At 42.5% G+C, this 26360-nt stretch overlaps 1 protein-coding gene across 4 annotated transcripts in view; it reads left to right on the plus strand.

The window, feature by feature from the left end:
- Positions 1–2109: 2109 nt before the first annotated feature.
- GNE (glucosamine (UDP-N-acetyl)-2-epimerase/N-acetylmannosamine kinase) overlaps positions 2110–26360 on the plus strand; it is a 34347-nt gene continuing 10096 nt past the window's right edge. For 2 of the 4 annotated variants that reach the window (XM_053932049.1, XM_053932051.1), the window contains exons 1-6: positions 2110–2178; positions 15075–15283; positions 17619–18070; positions 19072–19224; positions 19674–19886; positions 20128–20215. In XM_053932049.1, coding sequence (XP_053788024.1) covers positions 2128–2178; positions 15075–15283; positions 17619–18070; positions 19072–19224; positions 19674–19886; positions 20128–20215 — 1166 coding nt within the window. In that variant the 5' untranslated portion in view covers positions 2110–2127. Of the gene's footprint in view, positions 2179–11167; positions 11201–15074; positions 15284–17618; positions 18071–19071; positions 19225–19673; positions 19887–20127; positions 20216–26360 lie in introns of those variants that run through there. The other 2 variants (XM_053932050.1, XM_053932052.1) reach the window with 2 other exon arrangements.

The raw sequence follows: 26360 nt of genomic DNA on the forward strand, positions 1-26360 counted from the left end.
AAGTCCTGTAGCACGACAGACACAGTTTCTGGCAGACAAGAATTTTCTGCAGTGCTACGGATCACAGTACTAAAGGAAAAAAAATGAGCTAAACAAAAGAACTTGCATGTGTATCAATCCAGAACAAAGGCCTATCTCTAAGGGTACTAATCATCAGTAGAGTAGGAAGTAAAGGTCCCATGCCAAACAAATGATCAGTGACCTTTGAAGAAACAGGATGACAAATGTTTGCAAAAGTGGAAAAGTACAGTAAGAAAGGAATGCTGTTTGGAGAAGCCCAAGGGAATTTGGGCTTTTCTTTTTAGTAGTCTTGTCCCAGAGGAAAAAAATAGAGCCTCAAGTTCTAAATCTAAAGTTCTCTTTTTGTCAACAACAGAGAAATTTTAGAAACCAAGTATCTCACAAAGGGAAATTTCAATACAGATTGTTTTCTCCCACAGACAGCAAGTATGTTTAAAACCTATATACCTACATATATATTTATGTGTATGCCTACACATATACACCACTGTAATGCAGCCCTGGGGGAAGAAAATCTGTTAATTGGATGTATAAATGCTGAGAAGAAATAAGAGCTGAAAATACTTATGTGCAGAATGAGACTTCAGTAGAACACAGTGTAACACTGTTGGGTTTCAGATTAGACTAGAGACAGAAAAAATTATGTATATTTCTGAGACAAATAAAGAAGAGAACTGCAAAGGACTCACAGTGAAAATATATTGAAAAGAGAATCACACAGATCTGCACGCTGTGTAAAATGGGGGGGAAATGCAATGTACAGTTTACAGCAAACTAAGAAAATGCCTCCTTCTTCTCCAATTCCACAAATGCCCACCTTTTTAGAGTCTTTTGTGCTGCTTTATTGTCCTTCCTTTTGTTCTGATGTTTTATTTAGTAACTCACCTTGTAGATATATAACAGGATAAAATGAGCAGCTAGGAAAACATTGTGATAACAGAATGTAAAACCAAAAAATTATAAACTGCCAATTATAAACTGCCATGGCTACAAGGGAGGTATCAAAACAGATACCAGTGAATTAAAATATCACAGCAATAGTCATGGACACTACTGTTGAATTGTTTGTGTACAGGTGTAAATCTGGTCATGGAGAAAAAGCCAGTCAGTAGAATTTACAAGTGCTGTGTGCTGACCTGCTTACTGGAGTAAAGTGCTATAAATTTATGTGTCACCTTGAACATCTGTGTTCCAGGAAAAACAAGCAGGACAGGAGAGAATGGTTGGAGACAAGTAATTTCTCTGCAAACACTAAGGCACACATCTCAAAAATCAAAAGACATTCACAAAAAAACTGCAAACACCCCAAGATAACACAGAAATTTGTGCTCACACAAGTGTCTAGATCAGCTTGGGGCTCTGCATGAGAAGGGTAACTTCAGGGCTCCCTTGGCACAGGGTGGACACATGCAGGCCCCAGGACTTCCAAAGGGCCAGAGTACAGCTACAAGACACAACATGTCACAGCCTTGAAACATTGTCTTGGGACAAGAAGAAACTGGAATCAGACTTGTGAAGCTCTGGCTGCTGCTGTCTTCCAAACCTGTGTTTGGGAAGACTCACTTGACAGGTTCCTTGCCTTGAGACAGCTGCAGATTCCTGTTGTTCTCACCGGATCTGGGTAGTCTTGGTGACGTTTAACACACTCGCTGTCATGGATAATTAGCGGGTAATATCCACAGAGATGCTTGGTAGCAGTAAAGTTGCCTGCATTTCCTCACCGCTGTGAGTGCTCTGAGGGTACTCAGCCGGGGAATAGCTCCCCGGGGAGAGCACAAGGAGTCGATACCGGGGGATACCCGGAGTAGAAATCCTCTTCCCACGCTGCCCTGCAGGGATAGCGCACGGCCTTAGCGCACGCAGTGCTAAAGCCCTGGACGCCGGGACCACCCCAGAATACCGAGAAGTCTCATCATAGCCCCTCATCCCTCAACCCTCCGGCACCTTCCAGCGCCGCGCGCGCCCCTCCCGGCGGCGGGCGGAGGGCGGCGCTTGCGGGGCGGTCCCGGCGCGGCCCCGTCCCCGTCCCCGGCCCCGTCCCCGGGTGTCTCTCGGCTTGGCAGCGGCAGAGCCGGCCCGGGAAAGTGGCGGGGACCGGCGGCCGTCATGGGGACGAATGCGCCGCCGCGCCGGGAGCCGCTGGCCCGCGGCCCCCACGTAAGTCAGGGCTGGGCGCGGGGGGCCGCGGGCGGGCCGGGGACGCTGCAGGGCCGTGCCGCGGCTAAGCGCCGCGGCGCGGCCGGGGAGGCTGCGCTCCGCCGAGCCCTGCACTGAGCTGGCTCCCATCATGGGGGGATGCACCTGGGAGGTAGATGCCCTGCCCGCTCGGCGAGGATGTCACGACAGGCGCCGTCTTCAGGGCCATCTCGGGACCCGCCTCTGTGTCTGTATCTCCGTGTCTCCACCAGGCACTCGGGATTTGGGGCCATGCCGGCTGCTGTTCTGGGCGTTTAGAAGTTCTCGTGAGACCTGTGCTGAATGGTTGCCCATTTGTGCCCTTTCTCTCTGGATTCTCTTTTTATTACCCAGTCCATAGCAATCTGTGGGGAGCCAGTGACCTTCCCAAAGCTAGCACCACTGTTCCTTGTAACTGTGACTACATTTCTATTATTTGGGAAGTGAGAAATTAGATTCACCCACATTAGGCTCACCCACCCTGGAAGGTGGTCTCAGCAAGAATCATTTCCAGTTTTATTTTGTTCATGTACCTGTGGCAATAATGAATGGCCCCAACATGCCAGGTGCGGTACAAGCACAAGGAAGCATGCACGCTCCAAGGATTCACTTTCAAGTAGGATGTGGACAGGGCTCGGGAGAAGAGATACGAATACAGGCGGGATAAAAAGGAGACTTGAGCTCTGTAGGCTGCTTTTTCAGGTAGGTTTTCTCAGAAGGTATTTAGCCAACAGGTGAAGTAACACAACATTGAGGGGAAGGCAGAGGAGAGTCGTACAGCAGGGAGGATAGCAAGTGCAGAAAGGCTGGGAAGACGGGGGCCAAGACTTATGGGAGGGAGGGGTCCAAAATCCTTGCTCTTTGGCCAGAAGTGCCACTGCAGGAAATAGTCCTGCTGATGCTGTTGCCCCCAGCCATCGACTTTGCCACCTGTAAAGCAAGTTTTGTAGGTGACTGACAGCTGATTTTAACTACCAGGAGCTACAGCTCTCTGCATGCTTGAAGAGTGTGGAACAGATATCAGAGGTGATGTCTGTCAAAGTACAAGCCAAAAGGTGTGTGCCTGTCATGCAAGCAAGGCCTGTTCCATTTCAGTCTGAATGTCCTACCATATCAGTTGTTTCTCTGAAGTTTTTCTTTACCTATCCTCCCTTTGCTCTTGTGTTCCAGTCAGCTTTGACTTCAGATTTGGCACCAGGTCTCCCTGAGATCTGGAGATGCTGAAAAATATCACCTTGGATATTCACCAGTAAAGATATCCATCTAGGACTCAGATATAGGCTTTAAAGAAACTGATTTCCAAAAAGCACTGAAAATATATCTGTTGTATTTATTTTTAAGTAAGAAATTAATTGACATTTTCTGCTGTCTAGTAGCAGTGCTTTCCTATGGTGGTCTGAGTCCAAATCTGAAACCACCATGACAGCACATCAGATACTGAAGATTAAACCAACACAGGGACAAAACTAAGAAAGCTCAGGGACAAAAAAGAAAATTAAGAAAGCTCCCCATTCATATTAAGGAAATCAAGGGTGGTGATGGAAATTATACAATGTTTGCATATTCCCCAAGATTTTAAATGAGAATGTCAGTACACAGGAACTATGTGGACTGTCTGACTTGGGAGCACTCTTCTATCAGAAGATTTCTCACCTCTGCTGCATTGCTCCTTAAGCATATCACACTTAACAACTGTACCTGCAGCCTGGAGAATTTTAACTGGTAAGAAGGTTGGTGGCCCACACTCAGGGACATGAGTCCCATCAACACTGTGCTGCCTGGGGAAAGCAGATTTTTATGGGCTATGTAAAACTGACACTAGGGCAGAGCCAAGGACAACCATAACATTTTCTGTAAATAAGCATGATTTCATGTGGTAGAAACCAGTCAGGGATTTTTCCACTAAGTACTTAGCTTTGAAAATACAGGATTGTCCTTTTCAAAATCAAGTTCAAACTGTATGCTTTTTCTTAAAATTGTAATCAAATTTTAATTCTAATCAAAAGATTGAGCTTGATCATTGGATCTTTGTATGAGAAAATACAGGCGTGAGAGCATGCCACACAATGTCAGTATTTCATAACTGCCTTTCAGAGACACACAAGAGAGTTTCAAAAAGCACAGGAAAAGTAAGAGGGAGAGCCTTTCACAACCTGAAGTCTCATTGTCAGATACATTCAGGCTGAGTTTTTTATTAATAATGCCTCAGCAGCTAGACCAGTCAGAAAGTGGTCAGTGTCCACGTGATTCTGAGTAACCTCCTACACCCTGGCACGCGGAAGGCCTTGGGAAAATAGACTGCTGTTCTCTTAATAGTATATGGTCTTTCCCAGAGGGACTCGGCACAGCCTAAGGACATGGGTGTCTGTTAGAACGACTGTTGTAGAGTTACTCTCATGGCAAAAACCAGGGAATATTTTAGCAGTTACTTATATGTCTCTGTAATTTTGGACAATTTTTCATTAAAACATCTGGTACTAAATTAAAGCTTTAATAAAAGAACATGGATTGCAAATCCATCTGAGAAAATCAGACTATTCTAGAATAACGGCTTACTCAGATGTTCTGCATGTGACTATTTTCCAGATTAGTATCAAAAAGCCGTAAGGAAAGAAGTAAATAGCAATTTAGCATGTAGGGTTTCTTGCGTTTTTTTCTAAATGTCATCCTGAATTCCAGAGATTTACTCTTCATCATCAAGATCTTGATTTTTTGTCCAATCAAAGCAAATTTACGGAAGGTTTGTTGGTTGAAGGCTTTAGAAACAGAACCTCTTTTTAAAATTGTGTGCTTGTTTTTACTTTTCCTTGACTTTTATTTGTTGTTTGGAGAAACCAAACTTTTTCTGGACATTTCTGGTAATGAAAATAAGGCCTACAGATACTTCGAAAAACAAGGAGATTTTATTCTTGACCCAGAATTAAAAACACAGATGTACTTTTGTGGAATACCTGGTACCATTGTGCTTTTGACTGGCACTTAAGCCTTCTGTTGCATCTCTACAAGCTTCTTCATATGGAAAATCTGCAATTGTTTCAGGGAATTATAGTAGCCATGTAATAGACTAAGATTTAAGATCCCTCTGAGGGTCACATGATTAAAGGAGACATTTAAATAACTCACCTAATAATACCTAGTGTGTTAAAAGACACGAGAATCTAGACTTAGTGAAGGGTAGCTACTGCTACACTTCTTTGTCCATTTTATATTCTGTCTCACAAAATTTCCTCATCTGTCTTAGTAAATGTAAATTGACTATCTGCTTTGTACTGTAACTTTTCAATCTAATTTTCTTCTTTCATCACATTTTTTGTCTTAGTTAATAGCCAAAATCCACAAACTACACATGAAAGAAATTATTTTAATATGGCATAAAGGGTGGAAATACATGTTTACTATTATAATTCTTTAGTCCTGATAATAGATCACTTCTTAATGGATTTTTTTTGTAATTATGTAGTAGAATTAGTAATCCTTAAAATTAGAAATTAGCAATTACCAGAGAAGATACAATATTTCAAATATTTGTAATCTGATAATCACATTGAAAAACACAGTTGCATTCAAGTAGGATGCCAAAGAGCCTCAAAAGGACTAGGAGAGATGAAAAAAAAGAACAAACCAGTTGGACAAGAACAGCAAAGAGGAATTTTTAGACCACAGTATGCAACACAGGATGTATTTATTAATAGTGAGAAGTGGCCAGAGTTTGATTCCTCCTTCCTGCCAGACTTTTAACCTTCTTTTCAGCACTTCATGGCAATATGAAGTGAAAAAAGTAGGCAGTCTTAACATCAGAACTGGGAAAGCTTAACAGAACTTTCTTTCCAGACTTTGACAAATGAGAGACATTTGCATCTTTGGCTGTTGCAAAATTGGCTCTTTCTTCTGCATAGTTTCCTCAACCAGGTATATTTCTCTATATATTCATATATAACAAATAATTCTCCCATCTGTACCTGAGGTGGAAATTGGGATCTTGTATTTGGCAAAGTTACCCACCGTCTTACCTAGTGATGACAGCTTCCAATCAAGTTCATTTTGTGCTGGATCACATCCAGATACTCTGAGTATGTACAGCAACTCTACTCATTCCATTTTGAACACACCCCAAGTTGTTTTAAGTGAACCACAATGTCTACTAATCAAGGGGTGTAGATGCACAGCACAGTAAGAGGAAGAATTACACCACAAGAACCACCCCAGCCTGGGCTGCCATCATTATTCAAGACCAACTGGTTTGAAGCCAGCTTGGGTATGTTGAACTGCATCAGATTTCCCCATGAATGTCTGATGTGTGTCAAAAAATCATCAGCAGCAATCATTCCAGCAGGACTGAACAAGAAGTGGAGCTTCAGAAGAAACAGACAAGCCATAACCTTAGCAGCATTGGTTACAAGTGAAGAAAACAGACCCTTTTGAAGAATTAAACTGATCACATAAGCAGAGTTAGTCACATGATGAGAGCAAAAAGTGGGTCAGTTCCACTCTTTTTAGAGTGGGAAAGAAAAGTTTTGTGGCTTGGTGTTTTTTTTAGCAGAAATTAAGAAGATAAAGGCTCAAGACATTGAATGAAATGGAAAAAAAAAAAAAAAACAAACAAACAAACAAACAAACAAACCCCCCCAAAAAAAAACAAAGAAAAAAAAAAAAAAAACCACAAACCAACCATTGAGGTTTCCCATACTCTTTCCAGTGCTTTCCATCGGTTTCAGATGGATATATATATTCAGATGGATATATAGCCTAGCCTACGCATGCACTCCTGATGAAGGAATTCTCTACAACAGAGATTGCTTTTTTGCCATGCATCTATCACATTCTAAAACTCTAGCTAGTTACAATAAACTTTATTCACATTTTAGAGGATATGTGCAAATGCCATTATTTTGTAACACACCAGACACCAGAATATGCCATCTTTCCAATATGGAAAAAAGGGACTCCAGCCTATTACAGAACATTGGAAACTCTGAAAAAAAGTATAGGATATTTTTTACCTAATTCCTAATTATGTCAATGAGATTCACAATTCTGCCTGTTACCTGAATTTTTGAAGCACCTAATTTTAACACCAAGTCATGGAATATTTAGATTGGAAAAGAACCTTAAGATCATCAAGTCCAGCCATTAATACAGCACTGCCAAGTCCAACATTAAATCATGTCCCTAAGTGCCACATCTATGTGCCTTTTAAATAATTCTAGGGATGATAACTCCAGTACTTCCTTGGGCAGTTGCTTATAATGCTTGATAACCCTTTCAGTAAATAAATATTTCTGAATATCCAAGAATAAACCACTGTCACACCCTGAGGCCACTTCCTCTCGTCTATCATTTATTACTTGGGAGAAGAAACTGATCCCCACCTTGCTACAGTCTCTCTTCAGGTAGATGTAGAGAGTGATAAGGTCCCTCAGCTGCTCGTCATAAGATAGCTCCCTGCACCAGTTTCATTGATTTCCTTGGATAGTATCTTTCCAGAGACAAAGAATAAATTTTCATATAGTTAATTATTTCCTCTCCCTTAGCTCCCTTAGGGAATTCTGCGTCTTACAATCTTAGTTACATGTAGATGCTCATTTTATGTTAGCAAATGCTCAGTGTCTTTGTTATAAGACACTGAGCAAAGATGTAAGATGTGTGTTGTGATGAGAAGAGAATAAATCCCCAAATTTCCCTTTTCATGGCATCTATGGCATTGTCTTATCCCTGATCTCTTCCCTTTCTCCGGAACATCAGATATGAACTGTGATGTGGTTGTCCACAGTTGCTATTAATTGCACACCTCACCTGGTAGTTTTAACTGGGAAGAACAAACAGGAAAATGCAGGAAGGTAAAATTTGTTAGGCTTTCCCTACTGTGTGTAACTGTTTATATTCTACTTATATAATGTAGTACATTGTACTTGGTCTCTTCCTACAAGGGATATTTGTAATGGAGTGCATTCATAGTAGCTGAACACTGCTGTGCCAGAATCTTCAGAGGTTATTGGTTCAGCTGTGTCAGAAGGGCCTGCTTTTCTGAAAGCCCTGATCTGTAAAATTCAAGCTGCTTTCAGGTGTTTTAGGCTGGACAGTACAGAATTGATATGGACAGCTGCTTTTGAAAATCTTAGTGGAAGTTTTCACCTTCTTACTCTCAGCATGTGTCTTTGACATAAATAAAATGGACTTAAATGAAAAATGAAGTAATAAAAGATTCACATCATGTAGATGCTGAAAAGTCAAAATGCTCTGCTTTCAGAAGGGAATAAGCAACACAGTGCTTAGCACCAGTGCAGAAGGTCAGAGTGCAACTGATTCTATCTGTCCACACTATCCATCTCCCAGGCACAGTCATGCACTGACCATCCCAGGTAAGCACCTTTCACCTTTTGCAGGATGGGTTTCCAATGAATCCAAACCAGCTGCAAACCAAACCCACTAATTTTGGTTCTTCTGTTCAGATCTTAAGCAACATGACCTCTCCCAAAATTAGTAAGCTACTCATCTCCAACATTTCCCAACACTTCGACACTAATGTCCATTTAGTCTCTGCAGAGCCTTTACTATTCCTGCAAAGCTTTCTGATGAGGGAAGTGCCAATGAATTACCTGGATACTGAGACTCTATTCCTCTCATTAATCCCTTCACAGCCAGTGGCCTTGTCAAGGACAGAAGGCCCTCTTCACAGTGTCATTGGAGATTTTGAGCAGCAAAGCATAAAACCGACCGGAGCAGGCAGATTATGGGCTGAGGCTTCTCCTCCCATCTGATTTCTCTGCACAACATTTGTCTCTCTGCTGAGAAGCCTTGAGGCAGGGCTCACTCAGTAACAAGAAAAATCTAATCTTGTTTATGTAATATGCGAGGTCTGTGAGAAATCAAAAGGACCATAGTTTCTTGTTACTTCTACACCTTTTACTGCAACATGCTGAAACACCATTAGAACATTTACAGAAAAGTCACATGAAGAGATGCACTGATGCTGTTGTAGGAGTAATTAACTCTCAATGTAGTTGCTTCTAGCTATGTTAGTATAAACCAGAGTCTGTCCATATGTTCACACTTCCATGCTCATGCTCAAATATGATTCAGGCTGCTCTTCAGTGTTTCAGTGAAACCAACCATAGATATGCTGGTAAGCTTATCATAACCTGAAAGCATTTATAGGAGACAATTCAAATTTATTTAATATGGCATTTCCAGAATGTACATGGGTTTTTAAGCAATGTGCATAAAGTAAATCTAGTGGTGCAGAGAACAATGAAAATAATTTAAACTGGACATGAATTGAACCTAAGGTGCCTTCCAGTTGCTATTACTGCATGTGGTCAGTATTGCAAGCAAAGATGCCTGGTAACTTCAGAAGCGGGTGTGCTGCAATATTCTCAAAACACTGAGTCTTTGCAGAGTTATGATTCATTGAACTGCAGCTGTCTGAGGACTTTCTGAACATCAGTATAGGATAAGATCCTTTCTACCTCTCTTGGGAAACAGTCAAGTCATCATTTTAAATTCCCAAAGGCAAGTCTTTAAGAGTTTTTACTTTAATAATCACTATTGAAGACTTTTTTTCTTTTAGCTGAAGACTTCACTAATTGTTTCTTAAAGTCTTTTTAAACAAGTATTTGTAACTGCTGGGAAAGTCAACCTTTTTCTCCCTGGTAAAGGCCAGAAATGCAACTATCTCATTCCTTGCACCTACTTTCTTCTAGGTGTGTCAGACAGGAGTCACTCTTACAGCTAATTTTTCTAAGAATTAAAGGGCAAAAGTAGAAGGGATTTGAGACCCCTCAAGTATTATATGGATAAACAAAGATACAATCTAGACTGAAAAACTGTGGCAAAGTACAGACTTGTTCAGATGTATCGCCCTACCACACTAGACTCAGGTTTCAGCCACACAAATGTGAAATCAGAGAGATAAAAATGGGAGAAAGATTGTCCTTTTACTAGGACTGGGTGACACCATTTCAGCTACTGAAATGTTTTAGGTAATTGTTTTCATAGTATAATATAGTGGGTACAGATTGCTGATGTTACACATGGTGCCTCAGGTATTGAGCTGGGATCCAAGTCACAGTCACTTCACTAATGTGAGACTTGACCTCGAAATACCTCCAGCTTGAGAAAATAAACCACGTCTTTTACAGTCAACTGGAACACAGATGACAGCAATACCTGGTAGTTGGTTTAACAGCTTTTTTGATTGTGCTTCACACCAATGAAGTTGTCATTTGGTGGCACTCTGGGCTGAATTAATGCCAAAATTATAAAATTCTGGATCACACCCAGGCACTCTTCATGAGCTACTGGCTGGTGCCCAGACTGGAAGGCTGCAGTTCCTCACAGCCTGCACCATCAGGCTACTGCCTTATTCTTCCATACACCCCTGTAGGCCATTTGTGCATCTGTGCATCCTAACTGTGCATCTCCTACAGCAACTCCACAGCCTCTAGTTCCCTGACAGCCCTCACTTTAAAAGCTCTTGACATGATGGCAGTCACCAATCCAGCAGTTTTAGCTAGCTAGCTCAGATGTGTATATATGGAGTATTCCATATATGGACAGGAAGAGACTGTTTCACCTCAACAACATGGCTCCTCTTTAGGAAGAATTTCTTCACAGAAAGGCTGATTAGACATTGGAACGGGCTGCCATTGCAGTGGAGTCACCGTCCCTGGCGGGTGTTTAAGAAAAGACTGGATGTGGCACTCAGTGCCATGGTCTGGTTGACAGAGAGGTATTGGGTCCTAAGTTGGACTCGATGACCTCAGAGGTCTTTTCCAACCTAATTAGTTCTGTGATTCTGTGACGGCAAACCTGCATGCGGCCCTACAGACGCGCCGCTGCCCGCCCAACGCCTGGCCAGGGGCAGCTGGGGCCTTCGGCCCCGAGGCGGGCGGGGCGCGGCTAGCGGCAGCGCCCTCCTCCGCGCTCACTTCCTGCAGGGGTGGGGCTTGTTGCCGGCGGATGCGAGCGGGCCGCCACCGCCGCCGTGGTCCAGGCGCTGGGCAAGGTGACTGCGAGGTGGCCGCGCAGAGCCCGGGTCGGGCCCGGCCGGGCGCGCCACAGATGTGCGGGGAGGCGGCGGGAGCGCGGCTACGCCTGGGGGCGGGGCAGCGCGGGCCGGGACGCGTCCCCGCGGAATGCAGGGATCCACAGACCCGGAGATGCGGACGCGGGTCCCCGGGAAAAGCGGGGATCCAGAGCCTCCGCAGGGGGAAAGTGCGCACGGGGGAATTGTCCAGAGGAACGGAGAACGCGGGCCGCAGGCGTGGCTTTTCCCGGGGTGGGGGGGGGGTGCGGAGAGAGAGAGAGTACCAGGGCAGACTTGTGTAACAAGTGAATGTCCTGAAGTGTCAGGGTGGGCTTAGGCTGGGTATTAGAAAAAGGCTCTTCACCCAGAGGGTGGCTGGGGTAGGCTCCCTAGGGAAGTGGTCACAGCACCAGTCTGACGAGGTTCAAGGAAGCATTTGGGCAGTGCTCACAGGCACATGGATACTTGGGGTGTCCTGTGCAGGAGTAAGGGTTGGACTCAATGATCTTTGTGGTTTCCTTCCAGTTCAGCATTGGAGTCGTCATATTCTGTGATTCTTGGTGTATCAGTATTTGAAAAAGCACAGGGGGTGATGATCCCTTGCACCAGGGAGAGGCCTAGTGAAGATATCAGCCACATTTCATGGGGGGAATGGTGGAGAGCATTTTTTGCCCTAAAACACGTGCAGGACGATGGATGTTTTTCCACCCTCACAGAGGCGTTTGAGGGTGTTGTTTGATGTTTGGTCACCTGCACTGGGCTCTAGGAAGAGGCCCTGGGTGTGTGTGCACACAGGTGATGTAAAACCGATGGCTCAGCGGATGTGTGGAGAAGTGTGGTGGGAATACACATGCTGGTAGAGGGTGTGGGAAGAGTTCAGGGCAGAATAACCTATATGCCACGCGGCAAAGCAAGTGGAAAGATGAAATTGCCCTCAAGACATGGGCATACACAGAGTGTAGAGACTGGGTCTTTTGATTTTATAACCCAGTGTTTCAGAGGTGTGAATGTAGAATATAGAGTATACAGGTGGTGTCATTTGTTTGTGAAACAGTGATCAAGGGGTGTCTCATGCTCTGAGGACTGCTAACAGAAATAGTAGCTGCTTGGCTGCTGTAAAGTCTGGCCCAGAATTTCCCAGTCTTAAAAAGTCTTTGAATCTGTGATAATCTAAAAGCTTTAGGATGGGATACAGAAGAGCAGTAGACCAAAGCACATGGAGATTAAGTATTTCAAGTAGTCCTTCTTGGAAGACTGTTTTATTTCTTCTCTCTTCTGCTAAAGATTGTTAGTCCCTGCAAGGTGGAAGAGATAGACCTTGGAACAGAAGGATCCCCCAGCTAGAGAGTTCTATTGTAGATCAAACTCAGTATATGATCAAACATCTAGAAACTAAGAGGCAAATGTTAGTGATTCGTTATTTCAAATAATTTTGGTAAATAGTCCTGAAAAGAGATTACTTACCTGCAAAAGCTGATAATAAATGCTAAAACCACAGTGGTAACAAAATTTTGTAGCTAGGGCGTCACAGCTCTGCTTGAAGGAATTTGCTGTTAATGGCTGAAGGGATTTGGGCATTGCTTTTTGACTGTGAATACTGTCTGAAAATACAGAATTATTTTTGCATTTAGGCTCAGAAAAGTTGGGAGTAAGGATAGAATAATGTCTGTTATTAAAATGTGATGTGGTAATACATCACATGTTTCTTTAGGAAACATCCAAGTCATCCTAGAAAATAATAAACCAATTTAATTAGTGGCAAATTTCCACATGCAGTTGATAATTATATTGCATTGTTACCTACCTTATGCTAGGGTAAATATTTTGGTTCTTCAAATAAGCAAGTGTTTAAAATTGACAGCAATGGAAAACCTGTCTGCACCAAGGCCAGTGTGTGGCTCACTTGGCAGCTTTTTGAAACTACTGTGTTACAGAGTCTTAAGTCAGTACTGGAAATAATTCTGCTTTGAAATGTAATGTTAACAGAAGTTGAAATAGACAAATACAGGAATTGCCTTTGATTCTAGTAAATTCAGACAGATTTGGAGTGTCTCAACATCTATGTCTAAAATTATTTCAAGAGACCATTGTTACAGCCAAATACTAATTGTACTTAAATGTGATCTTCATGGCTGGAAAGATGTGTGGGCTAGTGATTCAGTTCTGTTGGATCTGTAGTTATGGTGAGAAAAGAGATTCTATTTTTTTCTCAACTTACAGACCTGTTTTAGGAGATGGTATGTTCTGTGTCTGGATGGAAGGTTTTTAGAATTTTAGACAATGCTTAAAGAAAAAAGTAGAACAGAAAACTATTCTGCTTCTTAAAAGATTGCTTTGCATAAATGAAAAGAAACTGCTTTGTCAGAGGGGTCTTGGTGGTCTTAGCTCAGACAGCTAACTTGGAGTTAGCAGACTTCAGATAAGTTTGCTTTGTCACTTCCTTATTTTGCAGTTTTTTACTTTGGCTTCTTGTTTTATGTAACATAGAATAGGCATGCATCAGTGGCCAACTGGAAGAGTTTTGTGAGAGGTTTGCCTCTAGTTATACTAATATTGTTCATGCAGTTTCAAAGACAAGCTTACAGGTGTGTCAGAAGTGGCATTCACATCTTGATCACCATTTTATTTGAATTAGTGGCTGGTTTTACATAAATAACAACAGGACGTCCTGCTCAGAACCACCTCCAAAGAGAGGTTGTTTTAGAAATGAGGAAAAGCAGTGGGGTCTGTTAGATGTGAATCTGGCTGGTGTCACTGCCAGTAATAGTTTTGCAGAGCTGTAATGGATTGCAAGTGGACTAGAGATACCACTTGGACAACTTGGCATAGATTCCTGATCACCCTAATGTTGCTATTACACCAAAGCATTGTTTTGTCACATGTGATGAAACCTAAACTAATGTCTTAAAAATAGGGAAATCTTGAAAAGTTGCTGAATTTTGTAAGTTTCATGAGAGTGTGATGTCACAGTAGCCTTTCTTTTAGAACTATACTGAAAAAATCTGAATGCAGTCTAAAAGGAGCATGGAATTGCTCCTGTTAATATAATCATGTACTGTCATGCTTTTCTAGCTGGCAAAATCAGTAGAGACATTGATACTTCTTTGAGTCAAGGATAAGCAAGCCTTGTCCATTAATCCAGAAAAAGTTCCGTCTGCCGAGTGGAGCAAGAATCTGACATAACATTAGTTTTATACCAGAAGGATGGTACTTACTTAAACTCTTGCTAATACCTTAGTAATTTCTGTCTGGGAGGAGAGGAAATTTCGGTTATTTTGATTTTCTGTAATACTGATTTTCTTAATGTACTTTGGCCTACAAAAGAGTATGTAAGTCTTTAGAAATAAATGTTTAACTTGCTTTACCTCACCAAAATGTGTTTAATGGAGATACATAAACTGTCCTGGTCAAAAACTTTCACTTTTTGTTTACAGAGCCTCGGTGGATGCATCTGATCAATTTGTTCTATTCTTTTGTTTGGAATATGAGATTTTCTTTCCTTTATTTACTAAGGCAGAAGAGTTTTTCTACTTATACCATCAGAACAGGGAGAAGTCATTTTACTGCTTAATTACAGTTGAACTTCATAATACTTAATTATTGTTTATACAGTATTTTTATATACTATTTGTAGAAACAGAGGTATTAAAATTGAGTTTTAACTAGGAAAAAAAAATTTTGGGAACAGAACTCCGTTTGTTTTGTGAGGTGCTAGATGTCCATTATAAGTGGAGTAGTTACTGTATATCCACAGTTGGGGCTGCACTTGTGTACTATTGATGAAGTATATACCATTTGATGTAAGTAAATTCTATTATTGATGACACACTTCTTGTTTTCTCTATTATGTCAGGAGGTGTACTTCAAGAATCTTTCAAAACAGAAACAAAAGGAAGTCATGGAGAAGAATGGAAACAACCACAAACTTCGTGTTTGTGTTGCTACTTGCAACCGTGCTGATTATTCAAAATTGGCTCCCATTATGTTTGGTATTAAGGCAGAACCACAGTTTTTTGAGCTTGATGTCGTAGTGCTTGGTTCCCACCTGATTGATGACTATGGGTAAGGTGAATTTTTATCTACCAGTATGTTTCTGAGGTGTTAGCAATGATAATATGTACATTAGGTAAAACGAACTCTTGGCATCATGAGTGTACACAACAAAGTTTTACTTTTTTTTTCCAGAATTTTATTTTGCAGCTCCTTATGAGATTGCATATTTCATGCAGTCATTTTTTTTCAGCCAGTCTTGGAATTCTAGAAAATTTTGTGCAAATGCTGTAATTGAGACCGCCAAAATGGATCACAAACTGTATGAAGGGAGAAACTTATGTCCTGCAATTTTCCCTAAAACCTGGTGATTGTCAAATGGAAATGTGCTACAGTTTTTTAATTTTCATGGAGAAAAGAGCCTCCTCAGTCATTTTAAATTGCACCTCTTCTGCTTTACAGTTATTGGAGAAAGTACTTATATATCGTATATCCCAGAAGAACACTGTTAGTTCTTTCTTCCAGTATTGTGGAGGCAGGAAAGTGTGGTCATATATTTCTGACAAAATGAATAACAAAATGACAGATATATGGTTATCTGTGGTATGGGTAGGTGGGAGAGAAGAGAGTCCCTGTCCATAGCTCTCCATAAGTAAGCAGTCAAATCACCTGCCCAGGAGGATTGAATTGGTCTGAATTCCTTCCCGTGGAAGGACATCCCAGATCCCTGGTGGATATTCTCCTGATTGCTGGGGAAAAGGTAGAAGAAACAGCATGGATAGCCTTTCTGGGATTGTGGTTGATTTTCCTCAAGCAGCATTTACCAGATTGGACCCAGTAAGTGGAATACATATGAAAATGCATATTCTGGAAAACAAAAGCAGACTTTAGCTTAGGTCTGCAGTATATCGGCATTGTCGAACTTTAGGAAATGTATAAGCATATAGATTATACAAGTAGAGATACTTTTTTCAAGCAGAGATACTTTTTGGACTTTCCATTGAGAAATTTTGGCATTTTGTAAGCCAGGACAGGATGAAGTTATCCCAAATTACTAAGACAGGATGTTCCACTGGTGACTGTTCACTTTCTGCACATTATAGCACTCTGTTCCTTGCTTTGTACTGGACATTGTTTCCATCCAGTAACATGGCAAGATGAATTCAACATCACAAAACTAACTGATTCAAAACAAAACCAGACAAAAAAACCCAAAAAAAACAGTTGAACTTCTTGACAGGATAGTATGTTGAATTGCACTGTCTGATTAGAGAAATAAAGTAATCCCATTTCATTTGCTAAAAAGGACAAACACAGTCCTGATTTCTCCATATCACATAACCCTTGGCTGTCTGCAAGACTTGTGCAAAGTAATACAAAATACTACTATTTCAGTTCCATGGTGTTTAATGTTTGTCTCTGTATTGTGAATGATTTGTAATGCACAAAGCAAACAGTAGAGATTTCGATCTGGCAAATGTTTTTGCTGTTAGTTACTTTGTAGTAAGTATTCTAAAAGCCAGGTACTCCTTGGCGTCTTTTCAGGGCCTAGCCCTGCACCCCTTAATCTGGGTCATCCTAGGAAATTAGTGGATCCTCAGAACATATATGTTCTAGTGATGTGAATGGTGTAATCAACAGTAGCAGAAGTCGGATGACAGTGATCCTGTGAAGTGTCTGGTACTGAAATGTTTGGAGAATAATAAAGGAAACAAAACCACTAGAAATGCACAGTCTTGCCTGTCTCCTAGATTTTCACCTCTCAAAAGGCAAAAAATACAGAAACAAAGAGAAAAAAAAGTTTTCTGAGATGAATGTACATAATCAGGAAGATGGTAGGTCTGTGAAGGATATTTGTAAATGGAGTTGGAAATGTAATGAAATTTATACTATAAAAATGTGAGCCCCTTTACTCAGTAAAATAAAAAGGATATGCCTTAAAAGAATAGACAATCTGAAATAATATATGCTGCCTGCAGGACGTTTTCTTTAAACATACTGGCCTCAGCTTTGCATCACATTGGTTGTTGTATTTATAGAGTTGTCCACAGAAGAGTCGATAAACATACCCTTTCTGACAGGAAATCATGCCACATCTATTCTCTGAAAGGCTCAGTGGACACATGAAAGAGTTTGATTTCTGAGGATTTCCACAATATGTTCAGCACAGTTCCTCTTTAAAGGTGCCTAGAGGAACTGGATGTTTGGAATATTAGGGAGGATCTTCACATGGATGAGAATATTCTGTTAAAATCTTAAAAGCTACTTTCCTCAGTGAAGAAGATGTGCAAAGCAGACCTTTTTTCAGCCCCAGTACAGCTGTTGTAATTTGTGTTTATTTTGTGAAGCAGTATTGCTGTAAAATCAATTGTATTTACTCTAATAACCCTTTTTCTCTGACCTTCAGTAATACCTATCGTATGATTGAACAAGATGACTTTGATATTCATACAAGATTACACACCATTGTGAGAGGGGAGGATGAGGCAGCTATGGTGGAGTCGGTGGGCCTTGCATTAGTCAAGTTACCTGATGTCCTCAACCGCCTGAAACCTGACATAATGATAGTTCATGGGGACAGATTCGATGCTTTGGCCCTGGCCACGTCTGCGGCCCTGATGAACATTCGCATTCTTCACATTGAAGGTGGGGAAGTCAGTGGCACCATTGATGACTCCATCAGACATGCCATAACCAAACTGGCCCATTACCACGTGTGCTGCACAAGGAATGCAGAGCAGCACTTGATAGCCATGTGTGAAGACCATGACCGCATCCTTTTAGCAGGCTGTCCCTCATATGACAAGCTTCTCTCTGCCAAAAACAAGGACTACATGAGTATTATTAGCATGTGGCTAGGTAAGCAGGTCACTTTTTATGTTTTTCTCACATGTATTCAACACTAGACAAACTCAGTAAGTAGGCTATCAGTCAAAAAGTAATATATATTTTTTAATAGTACCTGGTATTTCTTTCTACATTTGCGTTCATTCTGTATTCTGCCACGTACAACTGAAAAATTACAAATCTATTTTACTGAGCATTTCTAGACCTTCTGCCAAGTCAGAAAATAACTCCTTAAATGGGTAATTTCTCTGAGCTGAACAATTTAAAAGCAGAACAGTCTTAAATGAGCAGTTACCTTGGTGTAGTAGAGTTTTAGTTAAATAGAATCAAAGCTGTTCAGGCCTAATATAAAGAATCATACAGAATTTGTATTATGAACCTTTTTTTGAGGAATGCACCAAAACAGGATAATATGCATCTAAGGCTTTTGGTGTTTAATACTCAGTGACTTAGAAATAATTCCTGTAAACAGTGGAGTTTTGTGTTTGCTTTTTATCTTTGACAAAGCAGTCTCCTGTATGGCTACCATGTGTAGAGCTGCAGTCTTTTTCAATCAGTATGTTTTGCAGATAAATGTTTTATCAAACGTACTAAGACAAGTATGATTGACTGTTTTAAAGCAGTGGAAATGAAGTCTTTGCTTGAGAATGGACAATTGACAGAAAATCAGAGTGACTTCAGGAGTTACTCCAGATTTATAGTGGTGTGAGAACAGTCTCTTGATCTTGGTGTAGTCTGGGAAAGCTTCAGAAGTAGACTTGCAAGTTAACAGTTTGTTGACATTTAGGTAGTGTTCTCTAAAGTTAGGAGGCGTGCTTAGAGAGGCACATAACAAGCTAGGCTACCCTGTAACTCCCTTAATTTTTATTCTAGCATTGATCCATATGTGTTAGATAAATCCCATTCAGTGCCTTGACTTTTCAGGGTTTCACATCTGTAGTTCCGAAAGTATGTCCTTCCTTCCTCTTGCTATTCTATGATAAAAAAACTTTTCTTGCCCTCCATTTGGACAGGTGAAGATGTCAAAACCAGAGATTATATAGTTGCTCTGCAACATCCTGTAACCACAGATATTAAACATTCCATAAAGATGTTTGAGCTGACACTAGATGCACTCATCTCCTTCAACAAGAGAACCCTTGTTCTATTCCCTAATGTGGATGCAGGTGAGTAGAATACCTTCATGACAGAGTGACACATAACAGATTGTCCTCAAAAGAGTGCTTTTATCCCAGCTCCTCTAGCCAGATGGAAATAGCTGGATTGTGTCAGCCTCATGGGTGCATCTGCTGCAGCTCTATGTTCACATTGCTGGAGACATTTCAGTTTTTCAGTGTGTGAAGGAAGATGAGAGAAACTACGTAACATGTAGGAGCAATAATAGTGCCTCTTAAATTAGCTTAAAACTGGAAAGATACTTTTGCAGTGAATTCTTGTATCAAACTTTGGCATATGTGCTGAGCTAAATGATTTACAGTGTAAGGATAAAAAGAGAGCAAAAACCTATTCAGAGCTAGCAACTCAGTGAATAGCTGGCTACTAGATTCTTTGTGTACTTGGACTTTGATTTTAAAAGTAGAACTTAAATCATTTATTCTACTTTGGTTTTCTGTAGGAAGCAAAGAGATGGTTCGTGTGATGAGGAAGAAGGGCATTGAACACCATCCCAATTTTCGGGCAGTAAAGCATGTGCCATTTGACCAGTTCATTCAGCTAGTTGCTCACGCTGGTTGCATGATTGGTAACAGCAGTTGTGGTGTCAGAGAGGTGGGAGCATTTGGTACACCTGTCATCAACCTGGGGACACGTCAGACAGGAAGAGAAACAGGTACATGTTTGCTTAACTAGCGTTTTGTAATGCAGGACAGTGTATCAGAGGTGTCACCGTTGCTTTAGTGGAAGCAAGGGGAGGGGAGGCACAGAACTGATAAAGAGTGATGTCAATGTGATGGGCATCTTGCCCTCACAGAGGAAATAAAACCAATTTTTTTTTCATTTCTAAAGCAGCTCATACTCTAATGCAATTTGAGCATCTGATCTGTCCTATTATGTTAATTTTTGTCATCTAGGTGAAAATGTTCTTCATGTTCGTGATGCTGATACACAGGATAAGATTCTTCATGCTCTACAGCTGCAGTTTGGGAAGCAATATCCATGGTGAGTACATTCATCTTAATTCATTGGAGGGGACGTTAAAGCAGCAGAGTAAAAGGCATTTAGTCCTAAGGTGTTTCATCATATTTGATTGGAGTGCTTTTAATGCACTGATCTGAGGTTACAAATGATTTTTCATTTCAGAACCATAATGCGATATCTGGTATGCAGTAGTATTTGTAGAACAAAATGTTACTAGTAATGTTTCAATACAAGTAGTCATTTAACATCCAACAGAAAGTCAAGAGGACAAAATTCATATTAACCTACTAGACCAGTGTGATTCGGAGAGCTTGTTCTTTAGGAGCAGCATGGGGAAGAACATCCTTTCTGCTTACTTTGACTTGTGCCTGAAGGACACTTTTTCATGTGGGTACAAGTGATACTGAAAGCTGAAAAATGACAAGGATCAAGGAAGACTATAAAGCCCTGGCAAGGCACATGAAAAATATCTCTGCCCAAGTCACCTCCTCATGTATCCTACCAGTTAGAGAAATCAGGACAGCCAGAGGCAGATGCATTGTGCAGATCAATGTCTAGGTTTGTGACTGGCACTATCGAGAAGGTTTTGGCTTTTATAACAGTGGGTTGTGTTTTTATGATTTTTAGCCTGTTACAGGGGAATGGGATCCCCCGGCTAAAAGGGGCAGAGAGTCTTTGGCAGCAGGCTGGCCAGTCTAGTGAGATGGACTTTAAACTGAGGGACTGTGAGTTAGGGTGCAAATGGCAACGATTGTGCTATTGCTTCCTCCTGAGGAGCAGGTCATAGCAACCACTGCAGAGACAGATGTTCCTTGGCTGCAGCTCAGATTGAAGATCTCTCTTGTTTTGAGGCAATTTAAAGAGATGAGCAGTCTGAAATGAGTAACCTCCCCCTTGATTCCAACCAATCCCTTTCCACCAATAACGAACAACACACAAGTAGATGCAAGTGAAAAAATAACAATTTATTAACAAACAGGATGCCAACAGGCAGCGGGGGTGGGGGGAATAAATAACTGTTAGATACCAAACTGCTAAATCTCACAACCCCACGGGAACAAAGAGAGACTTGAAATGCCAGAAAGTGGTAATGCCTGAAGTGGTACCTGCCAGAGGCAGCTGCATGGCGAAGGACAAAGGGAAGGTGGCAATCTCACCCTTCCCTTCCAAGATGGTGCCTCCCAGGTGACCACACGTTTGCAGGAAAAAAGAGACAAGATGGTGAGAACCCCCACTGGGAAGGCAGAAGTCTGCAGAGCAATTCTGGAGGCAGATGGAAACTTACTGGTTCAAGTGGCTGCTGCCACTTCCTCCTGCTGTCCCTGGACTCTGCTGGTGCTGCTGCCATGCTCTGCACCATGGTTCTGGGATGGGGTGGTGGAAAAGGAGCAGTCCATCCACACTGGCACAGGGTGCCCAACCCCAGGAACTCGCTGGCTTTTTTGCTGCCAGCAGACCTTGTGAAGATCACTTTGAAACAGTTTCTTACTGCAAAATGCAGTTTTTAGAATGGCAAACCCAAGGCTGCCACAAAAGGGAGAAGCTCTTCTCCCATAGTCTTCTCTCATGGAGTGGCTTGGACTGAAGCGAGGCCAGTCCCTCTCTGCAGCAGCAGGAGGGCACATATAGACTTTGCCCCAAGACAGCCCGGAAATGCCAGCTGGTGTCCCTCTGAGGCAAGAGGGAGGAAAAATGAAAAGAGAACCCGAAAAGGGAAGGGAAAAAAACTCTGCCAAAACAAAGATGAAACAGCCCTCAAAGCAAACACTATGCAGCAAAAGGCTGCCTGGGCAAGGCGATTTTATAAAATGCCTGCAGTCACACCCCCACCTGCCACACACACACAAGGTCCCCAGCTGCAGGGTCTTGAAGAGACAATGATTTTTTGCACAGATAGATACAGAATACAGTAACATATTAGATCACTCCAGGACAGGATCAAAGGGCAAAACACGTCAAGGCTTTTTGTTACTATGGTGTTCATGGACTCTCACACCCCTTCAAGCAACCTGATTGATTGAACTTCTGTGAAGTGCCTGTATACCAATGCACACAGCAAGTGGTATAAACAAGGTAATCTAATAAACTAGAAATCTATGTGAGGTTGCAGAGCCACGATCTCATTGGAATTATGGCAACATACCTGGAATGTTGTCATGGATGGCTATGGATTAGAGAGGACAGGTCAGAGAAGCAGGGTAGTGGAGTTGTTCTTCATGTGAGAGAGCAATTGGAATGTATCAGGCTCTACTCAGGGAACGATGAACAAGTTGAGAGTTTATGGATGAGAATTAAGAGACAGGCTAATATGGGTGACACTGTTGTGGGTATTTACGAGAGGCCACCTGATGAAGAGGAGGAAGTTGATGAGACTTTGTGTGGGCCACTGAAATAACCTTACAGTCACAGGCCCTGGTTCTCCTAGGAGACTTGTACCTGATATTTGTTCAGAGTGACAACACAGCTTGGCACTCAGTTCAGGAAGTTCCTGCAGATCAGTGAAGATAATTTTGATGCAGTGGTGGAGGAGACAGTGAGGAAGGGTATGTTCTGGACTTTTTACTAACAAACCAAGAGGCACTGGTTGAATATGTGAAGGCTAGGGACAGCATTGGCTGCAGTGACCATTAGAAACTGAGAATTCTGCATTGGGGAAGCAAAATAGCAAGCAAGATTAGAACCCTAAACTTGCAAAGAGCTAATTTTGACTTCTTCAAGGGCCTATTTGGAGGAATCTGATGGGTTAGGACTCCAGATGAGGAGCGTGTCCAAAGAGCTGGTCAGTATTCAAGCATCACTTTCTCTGACCTCAGGACCAGTGCATCCCTGTGATCCAGAAATCAGGCAAAGAGGGCTGGAGACCTAAATAGATGAGATTCTAGTGAAACTCAAACAGAAGAAAGAAATGTATGGGATGTGAAAAAAGGGACAGGCCACATGGGAGGACTATAGGAACATTGTCAGAATATGCAGGGATGTGAGAAGGAAGGCCAAAGGCCATTTGGAATTCAGTCTGGCTAGGGATATAAAGGACAACAAGAAGGACTTCTACAAATTCATCAGCAGCAACAGGAAGAATAGGGTAGATTCTTGGATTCTCATTGGCTGCTGGATCATATGGGTGTCCTGGTGTTGGAAGACACTGAGAAGGTGGAATTACTGAATGCCTTCTTTGCTTCAGTCTTTACTGCTGAGAATGGCCCTCAGGAATCCCAGACCTCAGAGGTAAGAGGAAAAGGTTGGAGAATGGAAGACTTGTTTGTAGAGGGTTGGGTTAGAGATCAGCAAGGAAAATTAAACACCCATAAATCTACAGACCTGATGGGATGCACCTACATGTGCTAAGGGAGCTATTAGATGTTGCTTATCTTTGAAAAATCATGGAGTGGGAGAGATGCCTAATAACTGGAGGAAGGCGAATGATACTCCCATCTTCAAAGAGGGCTGGTGGGAGATGTGGTGGTTGGGGGCCATTTGGGATACAGTGGTCATGCAGTAATAGAATTCTCAATAATTGGTGGAACAAGGAGGGGCACCAACAAAACTTCCACACTGGACTTCCAGAAGGCAGACTTTGACCTAGTCAAGCAGCTGATTTGGAAAGATCCTTAGGAAGCAGCACTTAAAAACAAGGCGGTCCAGGATGGATGGATGTACATCAAGAAAGTAATCTTGAAGGCACTGGAGCAGGCTGTCCCTATGTGCCAAAAGATGAGCTGTTGGAGAAGATGACTGGCCTGGATGAAAAAAGAACTTCTGAACGAACTAAGGGAGAAAAAGATGATGACCTTTGGAAAAAGGGGCAGGTAATTTAGGAAATGTTTAAGGATGTGGCTAGGTCATGTAGGAAAAAAAAATCTAGGGAGGTAAAAGCCCTATTGAAACTTAATCTGGCCACTTCTGTGAAGAATAATAAAAAATATTTTCATAAAGGCATTAATGGCAAAAGGAGAGGCAAGGATAATCTCCATTATTAGATGTGAAACAGAATGTAGTAACTAAAGATGAGGAAAAGGCAGAGATACTTAACACCTTCTTTGCCTAAATTTTCATCAATAAGACAGGTTGTCCTCAGGACAGCTGTCTTCCTGGGCTGGTAGATGGGGACAGGGAGCAGAATGGTCCCCCTGTTATCCAGGAGGAGGCCATCAGAGACCTGCTGAGCCACTTAGATGCTCACAAGTCTATGGGCCCAGATGGGCCATCCCAGGGTGATGAGGGAGTTGGCAGATGAGCTTGTGAAGTCGCTCTCCATCATTTACCAGCAGTCCTGGCTCACTGGGGAGGTCCCAGATGACTGGAAGCTGGCAAATGTGATGCCCATCCACAAAAAGGGTAGGAAGGAAGATCCAGGACACTACAGACCTGTCAGCCTGACATCAGTGCCTGACAGGATTATGGCACAGATCATCTTGAGTGTTGTCACATGGCACCTACAGGATAGCCCAGGGCTCAGATGTAGCCAGCATGGATTTAGGAGGGGCAGGTCCTGAACAACCTGATCTCCTTTTATAACCAGGTAACCCACCTGATGGATGAGGGAAAGGCTGTGGATGTTGTCTACCTGACATTCAGCAAAGCCTTGACACCATCTGCCCGTAGGACGTTCCTGGAAAAGCTGGCAGCCCATGGCTTGGACAGGAGCACTCTTTGCTAGGTTAGAAACTGGCTGCATGGCCAGGCACAGAGAGTGGAGGTGAATGGTGTCACATCCACTTCGTGGGCAGTCACCAGTGTGTCCCTCAGGGGTCTGTGCTGGGACCAGTCCTGTTTAATATCTTCACTGATGATCTGGATGATGGGATCAAGTCCACCATCAGTAAATTTGCAGATGACACCAAGCTGGGAGTGAGTATTGATCTGTTAGAGGGTAGGAGGGCTCTGCAGAGGGATCTGGACAGGCTGGATAGATAGGCCAAGTCCAATATAGGACTCCAAATAGGAGGTTTAACAAGTCCAGGTGCCGGGTCCTTCCCTTGAGTCACAACAAGCCCCTGCAGCAACCACAGGCTGGGAACGGAGTGGCTGGACAGTGCCCAGGCAGAAAGGGACCTGGGGATGCTGGTCAGCAGGTGATTGAACATGAGCCAGCAGTGTGCCCTGGTGGCCAAGAAGGCCAACAGCATCCTGGCCTGTATCAGGAATAGTGTGGCCAGGGCAGTGATTCTTCCCGTGTACTGGTTGGGCCTCTCCTTGACTGCTGCATCCAATTCCTCAATTTAGGAAGGACAGAGATGCTTAAATTCATGCAGAGAAGGGCAACAAGGCTGGTGAAGGGCCTGAAGTGAGGCGCTATGAGGAGTGGCTGAGGGAGCTGGGGTTGTTTAGCCTGGAAAAAGGGAGGCTTGAGGAGACCTTATCACTCTCTACAACTCCCTGACAAGAGGCTGTAGCCAGGTGGAAGTTTAGGCTAGATATTAGAAAATATTCTTCACAGAAAGAGTGGTTCGGGAATGGAATGGGCTACCCAGGGAGGTGGTTGAGTTGCTGTCCCTGGAGGTGTTTAAAAAAAGACTTCATGAGGCACTCAGTACTGTGGTTTAGCTGATAATGTTAGGTAACAGGTTGGACTCAATCATGTCAAAGGTGTTTTCCAGCCTAGTTTATTCTATGATTCTGTTATTTGGGGTCTGGAGCATCTCTCTTATGAGGAGAGAGAGAATGTGGAAGCCGGCCCTGTCTAGACAAGACAAGACACAACTGAGAGGTGGGATCTGTTCAATAAATAAAAATATCTCCAAGGCGGGTGCCCAGAGGATGGTGCCACACTCTTCTCAGTGGCTCCCAGCAACAGGACAAGGAGTAATGGCCATGAACCAAAACACAAGTTACAGCTCAACATGAAGAAGAGTTTTACATTGAGGGTGGCAAACAACAGGCAAAGACTGCCCAGATGGTTGTGAAGTCTCCCTCCCTTGGAGACACTAAAATCCCACCTGGATGAGTTCCTGTGTCACCTCGACATGACCTGCCTTGGGGGCATGTTGGCCTAGATGATCTCAAGAGGTCATTTCCAACCCAAGCTATTCTGTGCTTTTGTGACACAATACTCAATAACTGATTTGACCTCATGATGCGTAGAGAGTCCTGATTGCAAGCTTCCAGGAAAGCTGCAGAATTCTGGCATGGTGCTTTTCCTCATTCCTCAGCCCTAATGAGTATTGAC

The sequence above is a fragment of the Vidua chalybeata genome, chromosome Z (genome assembly GCF_026979565.1).
Source record: "Vidua chalybeata isolate OUT-0048 chromosome Z, bVidCha1 merged haplotype, whole genome shotgun sequence".
NCBI lineage: Eukaryota > Metazoa > Chordata > Aves > Passeriformes > Viduidae > Vidua > Vidua chalybeata.